Genomic DNA, 18904 nt, shown 5'->3' on the forward strand with positions numbered 1-18904 from the left:
AGGTGTATATATCTGGACAAGGTAGTTCTATTCATCAAGTGATTTCAATTCAACTCTTATCACCTAATGCATCAAACATAAAAGGACCCAAGTGAAGTTTTATAAAACATAGAAGACTTCGATTGCTCCGGGGCTTGCCTTTGAGGAAAGAGGTTAGCCTGTGATCTGGGTACTCAGGGAGGTCCTCAAGAGTTTGTTCCTCTTCTTCTAGAGCTATGGCCTGAGGTGTCTCCTGTTGTTCCTCCTCTTCTTCTTCGTTGAACTCCAAAAGAGTTATCCCCTCGGACGATCCTATATGCATGATAATGGAATAAGATATCGTGGATGCATACATAATGACATGTATGATATGGTGGGGTATGATGAAATGCATTCTCATAGGTGTTTTCAACAGCATTGTATTAAGGTGATAACAAGTTACCTCTTATTTTACTGAGTAGGTGCATATCTCTTCTCTAGTAATTAAACAAATTCTCATCTAAGCAATTTTCTGGACTGCAAGACAGCAGCCACTTGTTTTAACCATAACTGGAGTTATACATATCTAAATAATATGGTTGTGTACTTTTTAGAAAGCTTATGAAATTATCTACAATTTTATTTTAATCATATCTTTATTTTAATCATATAACAGTGATTCAGTAGCTATCTAGGTCAAACAATTCAATCTTTCAGATCTGTCTAGGGAGCAAGCATTTCTAACAGCAGACTTCTAACAGATATAATTCGTAAACCACAAGGCCTATGACTATGAAAATTTAACATAAGGTATATAAGTAAGTTATCTATAACTTTGTTGTTAACAAGTTTCACAGAAAATGTCATTATCATCATAAAATTATTACCATAACAGAAACTACACATGCAGCCATCTAGTTGAATTATAAAGTAATAATTAACAAGCTACCTATAACCAGTTATTTCTAAGCCCAACTAATAGCATCCATAGATTATATGCATCCCAAACACCACAGAAAACACCATGGTTAAGCCTAACTAATTTATTTATATTCATTTATTAATTTTCTCATATAATAAGGTGATTTAAAGGATAAATATTTTTAGTGCTCAATAAATTCTGAGAAAATTACAGTAGGCTACACATGACCCTAATAGTCTACTGTACAAATTTCAATAAGTATAGCTACCTCTACAAAAATGACAAGTTACATATGCTTATTTTAGCAAAAAATAGTTTAGCATAGTGAAAATAGTCAAACAACAGATTTAATATTTTTCTTACTTTTCTCCTAGCATGACAATACTTTGTAAAAATTTGTACGATCATATGTTATGTATTTTTACATTTAATTTCACTAGAAACTAGCAATTGATTAGGATTAAATATGAAGACCATATTTCAAGTATGCCTATTGTAGGTTTAGTATTTTTTCCTAGCTATAAGCATGTCAACACTAAGACCAGCAAAATTAGAATCACAATTTTATCACCTACCTAGCTCAAGTTAAACAATTTACAAGATAGAAACTATTTTAAAAGCACTTATCTTGCTCAATTTAATTCTCCTAGAAAAATACCTTAAATAGTAGATTTCATATTTTTATCAAATAGTACACTTCATGATGAATCCAACAAAATTTGGTTCACCTCATTTCAACACTCGTAGCTCTAGATATGAATTTTTGAAGTTTTTAACTAAATCTGTGAAAAAAATAATAAAGAAAATCAAATTTCAAATCGGGCGCTATAGCTAGGTGCACCCGGTGTATACACCCCACTATGACTGACGACTGGGCCCCATGGGTCAACTGACCCCACATGTCAGCGAGGCTGAGGCTGAGGCGGTGGTTGCCCAACGAAAAGCTATCCGACGACGAGGTCACTGGCGGTAGCGTCACCACCGACGTGTTCCCCATACTATTCCGCACCTATAGGTACCCTCGGTTTGCTCAGAGGATCACCAGAGCTAGGTCATTGGCGAGCATGGTGGCTCGACGGCGGCGTGCTACGGTGAGCCCGTCGTCTTCGATGACGGTGATCCTAAGTGAGCACTGCTACGACACCTAGGAACCCTAGCGAAGCTCTACGGTGCGAATTAGGTCAGGGTGGAGCGACGGTGAAGCTTGGCCACATACATGGCGGCACGGTGGCATGAGCACGGCGGTGCGTAGTGGCGTTCCAGCGCCGGTGTGCTGGCATTGGCTCAACGGCTAGCGGCGTGACCTAACCCTAACCCTAGACTATCCCTCACAAGCGGAACGTGTGAGCTAGATGGCTCGATGGAGCACGGCCACAGCGAGCACAAGCTCGGCGGTGCTCCAACGAGGGTGCGGCGATGGTGGACTTGCCCTTAGGCGTTTACCTTGGCTCGTGCTAAGGCAAGGGGGAGGGGGAAATGGCCGAGTGGTGTGCATGAGCTATCGGGGAATGGTGCTGCGACGGTGGCGTGTGAGCTCGATGCGAAGCTCAGCGATGATGGCAGCAGTGCATGGCGGTTTTGCTCTGGCACAGGCAAGAGAGAGGCGAAGTGAGGCAGAGGAGTGCGAATGCGAGCGAGCGAGGAAGGGCTAGCGCGTCACGCGGCTTTGTTGCCCGCGTCGGCCTGACCGGTGGGGCCAGCACCGGCGTACTGGCCACCACATGACGCGCAGTGGCCCTACGCCGGTCGGCCACTGATGCACGCGCGCTGGCGCCGATTCAGACGTTGTTGATCCCGACTGATAGTGTGACTTCGTGACTTTATAACTCCTAATCCTGTGGTGATTTAGCACAAACTTCATTAATAGAAATTGTAGAGCTACGTGAGTACTACAAGATTGCTTAAAGGAGTTTTGTCTAATTCACAATGGTTTTCAAACTACAAAGCTCTAAAGTGAGGTACTTTGAAACTAAAAACAGCTTCAACAGCAAAAAAAAATCTTAAGTCACCAAACAACATTTTGTTGATACTCGTAAGCTCTATTTGACCATGTTATGCACTGATTTAGCTCATGACCCTTAAATAAAGTTTGTTACCCTTTATGTGAACTACAACTTTTATTTAGGTCACATAGCCATGCAAAGATTCTAAGCTACTATTCAACTTTGGTCAAAGTAGTATCATGAAAATGGCATTTCAAATGAAATCAACACTTAGAAGCAAATTTGGTCTATGTCATGAATATAAACATTGTTCCAATTACAATCCTAGATGTGTCTAAGGTGTTTTCATGACCTCACAACCATCTCATGCATTGGTCACATATGATCACAAGCATAATTAAGTATATGAGCAACATCCCATGTGATAAAGAGAAGGTAAATGAAATGAAACTTCATATGCTCATGATCATGAATGAATGGATGATGCTTGTGCTCATGAAATGCAAATGCCAAATGCAATGCTTAACACTATGGTGTTACACACTAGGTTGCTATAGTCAATGAAAATGTCCAAGAGAGTGAGCAAGATCCAGCCATGGGGCATAAATAGGAGCCCCCACTAAATAGAGCCATTGGCTCTCTGTTAGCACTAAAATCAAGGCGACCAGACGCGCCGGTCGATCTGACCGGACACACGCTCACCAGCGTCAGGTCTTCAGATGATAGCCTTGTGTCTCCCGCCTTGAACTATGCCCGTCGATCCCCAACGGTCGACTAAACCCATGCCTACGCTCAAGTGATGACAGGACACGCCGACACATGACCTGACGTGCCCGCACGGAGTCTGATCGCGTGATCACCAACACCACCGAGTCTTTGACCTGACGCACCGAGAAGATGACCGAATGCACCCCCAGGCCGAGTCCGGTCACATCCAGTAAGGGTCTAGAGATGATTTTTGTTGATCAGACGCGTCTACTCGGAGACGATCGGACGCACCCCTGCATCAGGTCTTCACCATGCTCGCTCAGTCGCCCATGTCAGCGTACATTAGCAGGTGATCGGATGCACCCCCTACGCGTCTGGTCCCTCTTTCTCTTCAGCGTTCAGTCGCGAACCAAACAGATCCCGAGCGGCCAACTTCAATATAAATGACCGAACACACCACCACCGAGTCCGGTCACTTCGGGAGCTAGAGTCCCGTCACTGAAAACAGCACCTCCTCTTCTACAACTTCACTAGCCTTGATCAAATGTGCTAACCACCAAGTGTTACACCTTGTGCACATGTGTTATCATATTTTCACAAACATTTTCAAGGGTGTTAGTACTCACTAGAATCTAAATGCATATGCAATGAGTTAGAACATCTAGTGGCACTTTGATAACCATATTTCACGACGAGTTTCACCCCTCTAAATAGTACGGCTATCTATCCTAAATGTGATCACACTCGCTAAGTGTCTCGACCATCAAACCAAAAAAGCTCCTATGGAGATCACCTTTGCCTTGAGCTTTTTGTTTTTCTCTTTCTTCTTTTCCAATCCCGAGCACTTGATCATCACCATGCCATCACCATCATCATGATCTTCATATGCTCCATCATTTGGAATATGCCACCTATCGCATAATCACTAGAGCAATAGGTTAGCACTTAGGGTTTTATCAATTCACCAAAACCAAACTAGAGCTTTCAACCTCCTCTAGCGTCAAGTTCGCGATTATCTTCAATGATTACCATGAGGCTGAGTACTAGCTTATAGATCCATCAGTTTGGATCTAGCTATCCTAGCAGCAGTCTAGACCTCCTCGGTCCTCACTAGACGATGGCATAACATCTATAGTCCATAGGTAGTATGTAAGGACTCAATAGATTGTTTTTATAAGAACTTAGGACTAGGAGCCAAGTTGCTAAAGGGATTTAAAATTTGCATAGGCTATGTTTGTTGCATTGAGTTTTTGGGGTGCAATTCAAACCCCCTATATTTTGATAAGGCAAATTTTGTTGTAGGGTGCCTCTCCTCACACGATAGCACAACCCCTCCCCCGCATCTCTATCCTCACGGCAGCGCAACCCCTCCCAAGCATCTCTACCCTCATGGCAGCGTGACCCCTACGGCCCTACCCTACACCTCTCCTTGTACAAAGAGAGATGTGGAGTAGGGGTCATGCTGCCATGTACATGGAGAGATGCAGGGGTCATGCTACCGTGAAGATAGAAATGTGGGGAGGGGTCATGCTGTCGTGCGAGTAGGGATGAAAATAGTTAGAAATAGAAAATTATTGCCTCTAACCACTTTATGATTTCATATTTGAATCTAGAAACGGAAACAGAATGGGGAATACGGAAAACTAAAACAATTATGTTAGAAAATCGAGAACGGTACAATTGAGTCAGGAGCACATTGATAACGGTCGGAACCGATAATTCAAATCAGGAGCAAACTATATAAGATCATACAAGTCCAAAACATATGAGACACGGAGAATTTATCATCAGTGCGCATTGCCATATATAGAACCATGGACTAGAAAATATATCTTTTAGTTGTCATGATTTACTTTTAAAAACAAAATTAGAAAGGAAGGAAATGTGAACAAATTGGCCAAAATATAGCTGCTGCTAGTCTCTGAGGCTTGTGAATGAATATAGTCCAAACTAGCCATTGGCCTATTACTATGGGCTTCCTACCTCTTGGGCCGCAATAAGCCTAAAACAAACAGAGCAAAGCAGCACTAGCATCAGCACTAGCACCTCAGGCCGCAGCGGCTAGCAGTAGCACTCAGAATTTATCCCACGTCGCTGGGGAGTGGGGAAGCCGGCTGATGGTTTTTTTTTTTTTTTTTTGGCTGATAAGCTGGCTGATATTATTTTGTTGTGAAAGAAAAATATTATACCATTACTGATAAATCGGGTTGATAAGTTTAAGCGAACAGGGTGCAGCTATTAGTGGCTTTGGTGGCTTCTACAGTTGTTGGCACTGTAGCAGCACTATTTATATAGGTTGTTTTTCTCTGTCCCCACAAAATAAACATAGAGCCGAAACAAGCTAAAGGACTGACAAATGGGACCCACATGTCAGAGGTATGATTTTTTATGACCACTTGCTCTAGTACGCGATTAATATTCTGCTGAAATTTTATATTATTTTTTTACCATTTTGACGACCTCAAATGGAACACCTTATTACTAAAAAGTTGTAGACCGCATTGAGAGCCACAATTTTTGTATAAAAAGTATGTTTATCCATCACCATACACGAGAGATGATTTTTCTAAGACGACCTGCTATAGCGGGTGATTAATATGCTGTTCAAATATTCTATGTTAACTTTTTTACCATTTTAATGATCTCAAATGGAAAATTATATAACTAAAAAGTTGTAGATGTCATCAAGGGCTACAATTCTCACATAAAAATCATCTTCATCCGACTATGAAAAAGATACATTTAAAAATAAACAGCCATGCGCCTGGCATATGGTCCCCATCTGTTAGGTCCACGTAAACGCTTTGTCTGCATGCCACATCAGCTAACGGGTCAGGTAAGCGCCCATTTGGACCTGAGTGAGACCTGAACTAACTTCAAGAATTAAAAAAAAACTATTTTGAAACTTTGGGAACCTATATGACATCCGAAGATAACTTTGGGGACTTGTAAAGCATTAGACTCTAAATGTTATATGTACATGGTTTTGGCTTAAGAGCCTGAGACTGCAAGGTAAACGGGATTTTACGCGCATAAAAATCGGTAATTTTTCAGAAAAAAAAACTCTTACCCTATTTTTTATCATGTTTTCGCCGGTTTTTCCTGTATTTTTACCTGTTTCCGTTTTATACCGAAAGGCGTCTTTCGGTTTTCATCCCTACTGAGGAGGAGAGGTACCCTACAGCAAAATTTGCCTCATAAACAAGTCCTCAGCCTTATATAACTTAGAACCGGGTTGACCCACAGCAGGCCCTCATGGCCAGCCTGGCCACATTATTTGTTTTATTATTTCCAAACAGCAGGCTAAAAATGCAACATTGACTTCGCCGTCCAGACCTACTCGGAGGCGATCAGAGCAGTTGCTTGTTACTGATGCTGTGATCGAAATTGATGATGAATGTGCGGATCTCCATTGGCCCCAGCTCAACAACAAGCTTGGAAGGATCCACAGGACCACCCCGGACCACCTTCTCGTCAGCAGCAGAACCTTGCACCTTCCATTTCAAGCGCTTCTTCTCCATGGCTGTGCGTTCTTGGTTTGCCGATAAGCTTGTCTCGATGATCTTGTCAATCTGGAGTGAGGGACCAAGAATCTGAGTTAGGAATGCTGTTGAAGACTATAATAAGTGTAAATCAAATAACAGTGTGTCGGAGAGGACCTTCTTCTCTGGGAACACTCTCTTGAGGTCGATACTCGCTAAAGTTGAAAGATCCTTGTCCTCCCCGGCCTATGTGCATAACAGCACAGGACAAGATTAAGAAAAGAAAATAGGATTTACCTCACCTGGAACAAGTGAGAGGAAGGACGACTGTGCAAAACCTCATATAGATGAGCAAACCGAAGGAGAACACTTCCATCTTCAAGCTCCTGTGTAATGAGCAAGCATTTGACAGATGTAACCAAGTTTTAAACAAGTATATATACATGCAGTACTGCAAAGAAATAAATCCAGACAGCAGCTCTGCACTTGTCGCGATATATATCAAAGAGTGCATGGTTCCATGTCGTTTTTTGCCATCGATCAAACCAACCAAGACTGGGGCACCAATGCACAGAACATACTACTCTAGAAAAAGGAAAAATGAAGCTTCTAAATTCTAACAGCCATATGGGAACATTAACATAATAGTTATGTACTTTTCACTTTTTAGCACATTATATGGCGACAGTGGCATAAAGAGGCAGGTACCTGAAGGGTAAGCATTGCAACATTATCAGGCAAGCTGTAAGTTGAATCCATGGCAGAGAATTTTGCAACATGTGAATTCGCCCAGTTGCCACCATCCTGGAAAACAAGTAGGTGCATGTTGAACAAAGGAACGACTTGTCGAACAATCATGTTAATATGGAAAGTTTTACCCCATACCTGCTCTGTGAAAGCAAGAAGGAGAGGGGAGTATATTTCCTGGCCAAATGTCCGACGCCACCGAGCTCCTTCTCCTTGTGGATCTATTTTGACATAGTATTTTCCTTCTATCTGTTCAAATTTCAAAGAGATTTTCCATTATTATTTCTGCATGAAACAGCATGCTTGCAGTCACAGTATAACAATTGATCTATTATGACACAATATTATCCTCCAATATGACTTAAATCTTAATTGTAATTATCAAGCTACTTTTGAGACACTGGCTTATTGTAGTTATCATGCTATTAATTTGATCTATCCTGACAAGTGAGATGTTTTCCACACCAAACAATTAAGATGTATTTATTCTTATACCAATACATCTAGTAAACAACTGACTTAAACTTCTATCTAAAATGGTATCAGGAAAATAGTCCTTTACTTACAATTAGTCCTTCACATTGCTTATCGAGACAGACTGTTTCATTTAGAGCCTCGGCAACGCCTTTCCCATCATCATGGAGTAGCCTCCTATACAGGGAGGACTGAGGGTTTAGTCACACGCAGGTAGACAAAAAGGAAGTACTCCCTCCATTCCAAATTGTAAGTTGTTTAGGTTTTTCTAGATACATAGCTTTTACTATGTATCTAGACATAATTGATATCTAGGTACGTAGCAAAAGCCATGCATCTAGAAAAACCATAACAACTTACAATTTGGAACAGAGGGAGTACTAGATTATTACAATTATTCTATTCTGCGGATGGACCTGTGTAGCATTAGTTCTATTTGTCCATCCTTTATACTGGAACCTCCAATTGACCTGTCTACCAGTACAGACAACTCTTTGCTGCCATCCTCCACATAAATGCCAAGATTAACCTGAAAATATACACATAATAACTTATCTTTTTACAAATTGCCCCAACAGAAATTACATGTAAGAGTTGGAACAGCATTCTAATTTCTTAAGGATCGCTACCTCTTCTCACAACTACAGAGTGATAAGAGAACATTAAATAAACAGGTCCTGCACATGTTACACTTTCACCCCTTTTCATAATCATCAACCACCTCTTATGCAGAAAAATTTTGTAAAGATTGCTAAATCTAACTACTTTTGTCACAGTGCTGTAACACCCTAAAAATTGCATGATTTTGAAATAGGAGAATTTGATTTATTATGCATTTTTGTGAGCATTTAAATTTAGAAAAATAATAACTTTGTTAAAATTAAAACCAAATATATGGTCTACATACATGTATGTGCATACATGCTGCTGCATAATTTATTTGTGATGCTTTGGTTTGATTGAAATTTGCAAAAGAATTTGAATTTGAGTTTAAATTGGATTTGAAAATGTGTTAAGAAAATAGGAAAGGAGTTTTATTTTTTCCTCTCTCCCTCTCTTGATTTTGGCCCGGGCAGCCCAGCTCGGCCTAGCTCCCCGCAGTGGCCTGCTTTCCCGCGCGGCCTGCTCCCTCTCTCCCACGGCGGCCCAATAGGCCGGCCCAGCGTCGCCGCGCTCTCCTCTCTTCCGCCCTATGACGCTGACGAGCCGGTCCCGCGTGTCATCGCCTTCCCCTACCTCTAGCTCGTGTCCGAGCCGGACACTGAGCTCGTCTCCGCCTCCGCTATGCCGCTGCCTGGCGTGACCCGCAAGCCAGCCCTGCTCATAAATAGCGCCCCTGCGTTGCGCCGCCCTCACCTAACCCTAAAGCGCTAGCCGCCGCCCTCGCATTGCTCCAACCGCCGCAACCCTAAGAGTGTCGCCGTCGCCGTCCACCCCGTGGAGCCGCATGCCACCGCAGACCCACCCTCGTCCGCGTAAAGCTCCCAGGTGAGTTCGTCGTCATCCTCTCTCTCCCCGTGGTCTTCCCATGTCCGTTGATGGCCACGGTGAAAGTGTAGGGGTATCACGACTCACAGTGAAAGTGTACAACCTCTGCACAGTATAAAACTGGTATATCAGCCGTGCTCACGATCACGAGCGGCCTTGGAACCCTTATGGAATAGATGATCACTAAGAATTATCCGTTTATGCTATTCATTATTCATGTTTACATTGATCATGTGTTTTACTATGGGATTAAAACAACTTGTTGCTACTCATATGCTAAAATTGTGACAACTAAAAGCTAAATGCTGTTAAACCTGTGTAGCCTTTTGAGCCTCATGGACCCCATGTTACACTTGTTGAGTAGGACACGTACTTACGCTTGTTTATTTTCATTATTTGGATAAAAATCCCGGATGAGTAACAGATGGCTATGGTAATGACGACTTTCCTGAGGATTATTAGACTTGTGGTCAACCAGTTGACGTCCCTGTGATATGGAGTTTCCGCGAGAGATTTTTTTCTTTATACTTCCGCTACATTTATGTGAAGACTCTGTCTTATTATACGTGATGTAATAAACACTTGTGATGGTACTATCTATAATTTGTCGGCTTATGTGTGTGACTGATTTTTTGGCGCACATAAGATTATAGCATCCCATTTTGTCCTTAAAATCGGGTGTGACAAGTGCACAGATAGCTGTTTGAGCTAATATTTTTATGTTGATGTTGCCATCTTTCAGTAAAATCAGTAGCCTTTGAATCGAGACCAAAATAGCCAATAAAATTTTCTATGAAACAGAATAATCATTTCGATACTAAATCAACTGAGTGGAAAATGCCACTCGTGACTGCTTTCGGGAGTTGACTCAGATAAAAGGAAACCATTTTATTGATGTTATTGAACTTCTTCATTAAAAAAACATAGAGATAGTGAGCAAACAAAATCTCACAGGATAATAGTTTCCAGCAATAGGCTGGTGCACTTCAATCTTCCACTCCGATCGATAATCTCTTATCTGTAAAAAATACCTCATGAAATAAAGCTTGAGATAATCTTACACCATTATGCCATGTATTTTCAGCATTAGTTATCTATTATGCTATTCTTTAGTCCATTACAGGTTGTAAACTAGAACAGGAATCACTAACAAAATCATTTCTAAAGAACTGTATATGCAAAGAACAACAGAAATGCTTTGTTGGGAGATAAAATAAATAAAAGGTTAAAAGTTCAAGTGCTGCAATACCCTTTTGATGAAATCGCGTCCACTGGAATCAGTGTAAAATGTTTTGTTTGTCGCCATGTTTGTAACAATTTCAGTTGCTAATTCTTTCCCATTTCCATCATCTACTGGTATAGGCCCAACCTATGCATGGGAACAATCAGTTCAGAATACATTAAAATCTTATGCAGTTATGCCAATAGAGACAATAGAAAACGTAGAAGCAAACTGTGACACAAAATGTAAAGTTCTAAAAATAATCATCATTAGCAATGCAAAGAACATCTTATTGGGAGATAACTCACTATAAATTCAGTTTCCACATAGTCCTTCCCCTTGTAAACTCTGGTAATCTGCAGAAAGAAAAGAAGAATTAGTAACAAGAGCATATTGGATAATCACTAGTTGATCAACCAAGAATCAAAAATCATAATTAAACTCCACAATTTTAATACTGATAATCTCATGTTTCTTTCAAAGATACCAAAAACCATGTATATGAGTGAAATGTGACAGCTACTAACAGGCAAATCCTACAAATTACTCAAAACAACTTGATTAAGTGTAAATAACATTGCTAATGAGATGTAACCTTACATACTCAGTTCTGTAAGGAATGTGACTATGTGAGCCAGAAATCCACTAAAGATCTTGGAGATGTTGAATAAGAAGATAAAAAAATATAGAATATAAAAGGTGCATGGGTGATGATTCAGAAAAGTATTTTTCGTAGGAATAACCTGATATATCCATGAATTTATCTGCTGGTGCACTTCATCCACTATGGGCCCACGCAGAACTGTGAGAGGAACCTTGAATTGGGAAAGGTAAAATTAAACAAGGCAGATGTCAATCTCTTTAAAATCCTCCTTTAACAGATGCTGCAACTTAAAATGTTATTCCACAGGAAATTTGATCCCTTCATACCTGACCATCAGTCTTGATTGGAACTGTGCCATTAGGGCGGAATATGTATGCTCCAGAAGCCTTTAGTTCAGGACAAAAGGAATTAGCACCATTACATATAAATCCTATTTTTTTGGGTAAAAGGGGATCTTTAGTGCACCTGAGGATCACTTGCATTTCCATCCTGTCCAATGTAATACTTGTATTTCTGCTCAAAATTTGCTTGAACCTTGAAATTTTGTTGATGTAGTAAGTTAGCACAGAATATTTAGATCAATTTCATACAAAGCAATGTACACATGACCTGCTATGGAAAATAACGTTTGGAGTCTAGACTACTAATGATAAGTCTAATAACACTGGACCATGGCTAATCTTATGGGCGCTCAACTTCATTTCTGCGGGATGAAAGCACCGAATAAAAAGAAGTGCACACATCAGATCATCCACTGGCACATTACCTGAGTCTTACTATCGGAGTACAGGGATAATGTTCCAGCTGCATTATATTGAAGTTTCAAGTTGCCTTGACCAACTTGTAGATTACTACTTTCACTTCCTTGAGGTGAGTACTGACTGGACTTTGAAGACATATGTGCTGGATTATACATACAGAATTAGAAAGATATTTCGAGTAATAAGCCTTAAGTAGGTTTGAACCAAGAAGAAAGACCTCATACCTGATTTCTTCGAGTTTGAGACAAAGTAAGTATTGAAACCAAGAGGTGGTATAGACACAGGAAAAGCAAGCCAAAACTTGGGCTTTGCACCTGGCGTTATGCTCAGGTAAGCCTTGACATGCTTGTCTCTTATGTTCAACGAGGCAGTAGCTATAGGCAGAAGTTGTGATTCAATTTCTCTTCCTTCAGAATCATGAACAACAATGGAATCACTGAAAACCTGTTGATTCCAAATATTATCAGATTTAGCTTCACGATAGAAAAATAAATAAATAATAGAATATTAGATCGTGACTATAATGTCTTCTTTCAAGAAAATAGGGAAAATAATGCATACTGGTATACGAAGGATGTCTTCTCGTTTCCACCCAAGCGAGTTGTATACAAGAACAACCTATAACCACAGAAAGAAAACAATAGCTGATGGTAAGTCTTTTTTGGTTAAAAGGCATCATGCATGAATTTGAAAAAAGGTACTCCTTCCATTACAAATTGTAAGCTTTTGTAGATATATAGCTTTTGCTATGCACCTAGATATCCATTATATCTAGATACATAGTAAAGGCTATGTATTTAGAAAAGCCAAAACGACTTACAATTTGGAACGGAGGGAGTAATGTTTTGAATTAGAAAGAGTCATGCATAAGCTAAGAACACTCACCAAGCTTTTTCCTTTCGTTAAGTCCATCTCAGCAGGAGGGCAATATGTAACATTTAGCAGAAGACACTGAAAAAAGGAGATATACAGATATATTATACTAGTAGTTTCTAAATAAAAATAAAGAAATTTAGAAGTTAGAGCCTGATCCATATCCACCATTGTTTCTGATTTTAGGCATGTGACATTACATATTGTCCTAAACTAGGAAACATTAATCAAATACATTCTACATTGCAATATAAGGACATGTAGCTGCCTCCAACTGATATCAAAGTAGAATGTGGCTGTACTTTTTCACACTGAAAGAAAATGGTAAAAGAAGCCACAGACTAACTTGTGACAATTTCGTCATTGGGGATGAGCAACGTGATTTTGAGCCTGACTCTATCAAGCAAGCAAGAGAAGTTGAAACGAGCTCCTGGGCCTGTAAAAGGAATTGGACCAAATGAAAGCTATCAAATACCAAAAGAAAGAACATCAAGCATGAATTGCAGTAATTCTATCAGCAAGCTCACTTGTGTATATCCAATTGACAATCTCTTTGCATAATCATTTGCAACATGTTGTTTCTCTGTTCCTGTAACAGCATCATGGTGCTGTGCAAGAGCTAGAGCATCACCTAGACTATCTGTTGAGAGACCTGAGCTATGTCTCCCTTTAAAGAACTCCAGCTGTCTAGCTGCCTGAAAACAGTTGAATACTTGACTATAAGCCCTCTACCAAGTAAGTGGCCAAGGAATTTATGAATACCATTAGGAAACCCGAAGCCAAGCATATAGTGGAAAAAGGATGTAAACAGTACCAGGTAATACCCACTCATCATGCGGACATATCGTTTTAAGGCAGGTCTGCTTGTAAAGTAACCTGTCCAATAGGCATTTGGGTTGTCTGCATATCTGGAAGAAGAAATACAATCATAACCAAGTGCACAGAAGAAAAAGCTAACCAAACCATATTTCGGGAAGAAAACATACGGGAAGAAATCATTAGTCTTGAGAGGCCACTGCTCATTTGCAGCATATTTTGCATCGGTATAAATTGAAGGTGTGGAATAAAGAGCATTGACACGGCCATCCTGGGTTATGGTCCAAAACAACAAGCATGAGAGTTCCAACATTTTTAACAACTTTAAGCAAGAAAACTTCACCGTTCATATTATAATATATGCCAGTTTGGACTGTTAGATGCCTAAAAGAAACAAGATTGCGTTCATAAGAGGAATAAAACAATTAAGCACCTAATGTTTTAACCAAACTAAAAACAATAAAAGGAATCAAGTGTATCACGTGAACTAAACAATATATCATAATAATGAAAATTTGAGAGCATTGAAATGCATCAAATACATTTCATACAGCTTAACTAAAAATCATCATGAAAATGGCTCAACAGATATGCAGATGCCATGACCTTTCATGATGGACTGAAAAATAACTGAACAGATATTCAGTTCTTTATAATAACCATGAATATCCTAACCTTGTTCACATAGTGAATTAGTTTGTCCATATTTCTGAACCAACTCTCTGCGTATTGGTATTTGAAGTCTGTTCCCATCGTAAACATGATATGGTTTGTCCTCGTGATATTTGCCTACAGAAAAGAAAGAAAGAAAGAAAGAAAGAAAGAAATATGACTCAGAATGTGAAGTTGACAAGTTGTATTTCTGAGTATGAATATTTTAGTCCAAATAACCACTAATAACACGAAATTCAGATAGTTCAAACTTGAAAGTAGCAAAGAACACCCTAGTTGCATTCTCACAGAGTCATAAATTTTAGCACTGAATAAGCAAATTGGAAGTGTAGTAGCATCAACCAAAAAGCTACTGGTCTCCTTGCAGTGTATATAGCCACAAAGAAAGTGCATCAGCACAAAAGATGAAAATACTGATAACTGAATGTACCTGTGCTCGTATTCAAGAAAAAAATGTACCTGTGCTACAGCTGCAGCAACAAAATCATTTACTCGTTCCTCAACATTATAATCGAAAAGAAGGGGATCATCCTGCGCAGAGGAAAACCAGGAATTGGCTTGTGCTAAAGGCTTGAATAATACACAATAACTATAGTACTGAACTTCTGATTAATTACCTGGACAACAGGGGAACTATCATCAACTTCAAAATAAAATTCACCAGGAGGTGGTTCATAGTTTTTTGGAAAGATGCCAGCAAAGATCTGAAAGAAACATACAGATTTGAAACAGAAACAAAACAAAGTGTCAAAAATTTGAAGTGGGTTAGCACTTAGCATCTATAGCATCATAGAAGTATTTGTAAATGCCTAAATGGAACATATATCGAGGTGCATTGTGTACTTTTGAAAAAGAAACAAGCCACTCACATCAGCCGATGAGCCCAAGGTCTTGGAGCCCCTCCATACAACCTCAAGTTCTTTTGTTCCCTTACGTGTATCACGGTCTTGGTAATCAATCCGGAAGAAATAGAAAGCATCAAATCCTACCTGACAGACAATAAAATGTCTAGTGAGCCATCTCTCTTCTAGTAAATCAAATGTGTTCCTTAAACACCACAGGGGCAACTGTTACTTAAGTTAAGAAATTGAGTTCGTTTTAGACAATAGTTCTGTGGGTGGTCAAAACGTGTGTTTACCTGTCAATCACACAAATATTAAGGGCAGTAGCAGAAATGACAATACAACAACAACAACAAAGCCTGTCAGTCCCAAACAAGTTGGGGTAGTCTAGAGTTGAAACCCACCAAGAGCCCCTAGTCACGGTTCAGGCACAGTAGCAGAAATGACAATAGATAATTAATTTCTGATTGTCCATGGCTACATGCTGCATATAAGTAGCTATATCAACAATACAATATCTAGTCCACAAAAGAAAAAGGTGAAATATCCAAACATTCAGGTTTCAAAATATTGAGCCTATTTCTATAATGATAATACAGACATTATTGTGGAATTGCATAAATTCATCATATCATGCAAATGGGACGAAACTTGACTTGAATATGGTAACAGAAAATTACTTCTGCGCCAAGAAGGTAAGCCTGAACCGCAGAGTGCCCAAACGGATCAATCTGCCAGCCAATCCGTGGGATCTGGCCAAACTCCTCCTTGATGTACCTGTGCCCAAGTGTAGTCTGATCGATCATGTCAATGTAGTGTACAGCCGCCTCATCATGCATGCACATGCCACCATTTCTTCAACACCAGAAGCAATATGTCATTCACCACAGAACAAAAATAACTTTTGACAATACAATCTACAGAGTGGCAGCTACAAAACTTGAAGGAACATACATTAATTCCAGCCGTCCAGAGCTGATGAGCCCCTTCACCGTATCCTTGATCATGTCATTCTGGTTCCTCCACCATCTTTGGAAGAATGCCTGCAGTCGTACTCGTACATAACCACAAGTCAGAAAAAAGAAAAGTAAAAAACACTCCATCTATCAAGATAACCCACTCTGCACTACTGCAGTATGCCATGAAGCGTTTGGATGCAGAGTTGGTAATCTAACTTCCGTTCTCTGAGTCGGCAGCAAGGAACAGAGATTGTATAAATGTTCGCCCGAACCAACAGAATGGCCACAGGTAGACTCGCATTGCTTCCTATCATCTAATTTCACACAACAATTTGCCACAACCCAACTTACGACGCATCGGAGGCTCGAAAGTTGCAAGTCACTACTATTTACCTGCTCAACATAGATGAATTTTCGGTTCTCGTCCTTGAGCAGCGCCGGGATGAGCGAATCCAGCACGTTCTGGACGCATGCCCCCTTCAACCAGGAAAAACAAACAAACCAAATTAGTTTAAACAAAGTAGAGCAAAGTTGACGAAGAGCAAATTCAGTTCATTTAATTAGTTATTACGGATCCCCGAAACCGAAAGTATGCGGAAGCGATTAGCACGCCAATGCTAGTCTCCCAAAAAACAATAAAATTCCTCCGAAGTTTGGGGGGAGAACCGCACGCGAGGAAATCGGAGAGCAGCGGTCAGCCCGGCGGAGCAGGCGCCTCACCTGGATGGAGTTGTTGGATCCGACGTAGTACTGGTCTACGGTCTTGAGCCAGCCGACGTCGTCGTGGGTGTGCGGCACGACGTGCACGTTGAGCTTCCCCGGCACCACCCCCGCCGACGTGTTGTAGGGGATGTACACCGCCTCGCCCACGCCCGCGGCGGCGAAGATGGCGGCGAGGAGAAGGGCGAGGAGAACGGGGCCCATGGAGGCGGGCGCGCTAGGAGAGTGGAGCGTGGAAGGAACGGGAGGAGGTGCGGCGGTGGTCGCCGGGGAGGCGGAGACTGTGATGACTGATGACTGTGGCTGCGGCAAGCAGCTAAGAAGAAGCGGGGGGCGGGGGGCCCACCTGGCGGTGGGCAACGACGCGCGGCGAGTAGTTGGCGCACTCGTTGCGCCACGTCAGCGTCTTGCGGGGTGGTTTCTGCAAATGCTAAGTATTCTCTGTGAGGGGTTCCAAATTGGCCCCCCTTTATATCCTGAAATATCCTGTCGCTATCCATCCTATAATTTGGGTCACAACTCACAAACGGATAAAAAAAAAAGATCACGTAACAAAATTGACCGGCGCGGATAGTATTTACTGCATATAGTTCCTACCGGTCAAAAATAGTTACATTTGACTACTATTAGCACCACGGAAACTATTTACAAATACAACAGCACTAGGTGACTCGACAAGTATCTTTGTGTGCGCACATTTTTCTTTTGTTTATAAACGAAATATATGAGAGTTATTGTTCGGAGGTTTGATAGGATATAGTAACACATTAGGATTAAATCATTGGGCACTGCTTTGTTTTTCTAATATAATGTATGGTTATGTATATGTAAACATTGGAATCCTTGGTTCTTGACCCAGTCTTGTGCTTACAACATGGTTATAGGTTAGGGGCAAAGCTAGAACGAATTTGATAGGTACACTTATCTCGTGATGCATATATTTTTTTATCGCAAGATGCATATATACAAATAATAATTGTAATCATTGTTTTTCCGTTTTTTCTTGGGTCTGCCCCTACCCTCTACATGGATCCACCCCTGTTATAAGCTTTGTTTTGACATAACAGTGTTTTTCATTTTTTATTTAAAAAAAGCATAAGTTATGGGTGCACTCAGTAGGGGCAACAGTTGTAGCGGTATCGAGTAAGCTATGTGTTAGCACCGAACACAAAAAAGCAACAATATGCAGAATCTACTCCTACCGGCATTTTAAATAAGAAAACAACAGCTTGCAACAAGCGCTATGCCAATTAGTACCATAGTTCCTTCTTTTGCAAGGCCAGAGGGGAGGTGTACATGCATGGTTAGAGGTTCTTCACTATAATTCATAAAGTACTAGTGATTAGCGCGTGTCCTTGCACGCGGGTTGGCACCACAGGTATGTTTATGAAAAAGCACAACGACATAAGAAACAAAAACATGAAACAAAGCTAAGATGTTTGAATATTATCAGGAACTTACCACATGTTAATAACATTGACCTTAAGATAGGTGACATAAAGTTTCGAAGCAAAGCCAAGATGTTGAGATTACAAACTTCACACATTAATAACATAGATCCTAAGATAGGTAATATAAAGGTTCAAAGGTACAAACTTAACACACGGTATAACACAGTTCCTCAATTAGCTGACATAAAGGTCTCATGCAGTAACGCCTTTTTCTTTATTTACCATCGAACTGACATAAAACAACATGATAACAATTCATAAT

At 40.5% G+C, this 18904-nt stretch overlaps 1 protein-coding gene across 1 annotated transcript; it reads right to left on the minus strand.

The window, feature by feature from the left end:
- Positions 1-6720: 6720 nt before the first annotated feature.
- LOC136530615 (probable alpha-mannosidase At5g13980) lies at positions 6721-17525 on the minus strand. Its single transcript, XM_066523342.1, has 29 exons — positions 17192-17525; positions 16865-16948; positions 16467-16555; positions 16193-16367; positions 15540-15659; positions 15288-15374; positions 15130-15201; positions 14674-14787; positions 14169-14269; positions 13997-14090; positions 13710-13877; positions 13529-13618; positions 13195-13260; positions 12871-12927; positions 12534-12753; positions 12315-12451; positions 12014-12082; positions 11875-11934; positions 11688-11759; positions 11253-11300; positions 10972-11091; positions 10675-10740; positions 8651-8763; positions 8327-8411; positions 7899-8009; positions 7722-7817; positions 7352-7399; positions 7191-7259; positions 6721-7103 (listed from the first exon to the last, which is right to left on the minus strand). The coding sequence occupies exons 1-29, from the start codon at positions 17393-17395 to the stop codon at positions 6882-6884; spliced, it is 3057 nt and encodes a 1018-aa protein (XP_066379439.1). The 5' UTR covers positions 17396-17525; the 3' UTR covers positions 6721-6881.
- Between the last annotated feature and the right edge of the window lie 1379 nt (positions 17526-18904).

The sequence above is a fragment of the Miscanthus floridulus genome, unplaced genomic scaffold, assembly GCF_019320115.1.
Source record: "Miscanthus floridulus cultivar M001 unplaced genomic scaffold, ASM1932011v1 fs_164_5_6, whole genome shotgun sequence".
NCBI lineage: Eukaryota > Viridiplantae > Streptophyta > Magnoliopsida > Poales > Poaceae > Miscanthus > Miscanthus floridulus.

What these genes read in the sequence shown, in the direction of transcription:
- LOC136530615 (XM_066523342.1), bottom strand. Translation starts at nt 17,395, where the DNA reads ATGGGCCCCGTTCTCCTCGCCCTTCTCCTCGCCGCCATCTTCGCCGCC. An exon ending in CAATCAAGACTGATGGTCAG is followed by an intron (nt 11,760 to 11,874) that starts GTATGAAGGGAT and finishes TCCCAATTCAAG; the next exon opens with GTTCCTCTCACAGTTCTGCG. An exon ending in TTGCTGGAAACTATTATCCT is followed by an intron (nt 8,764 to 10,674) that starts GTGAGATTTTGT and finishes GTATATTTTCAG; the next exon opens with GTTAATCTTGGCATTTATGT.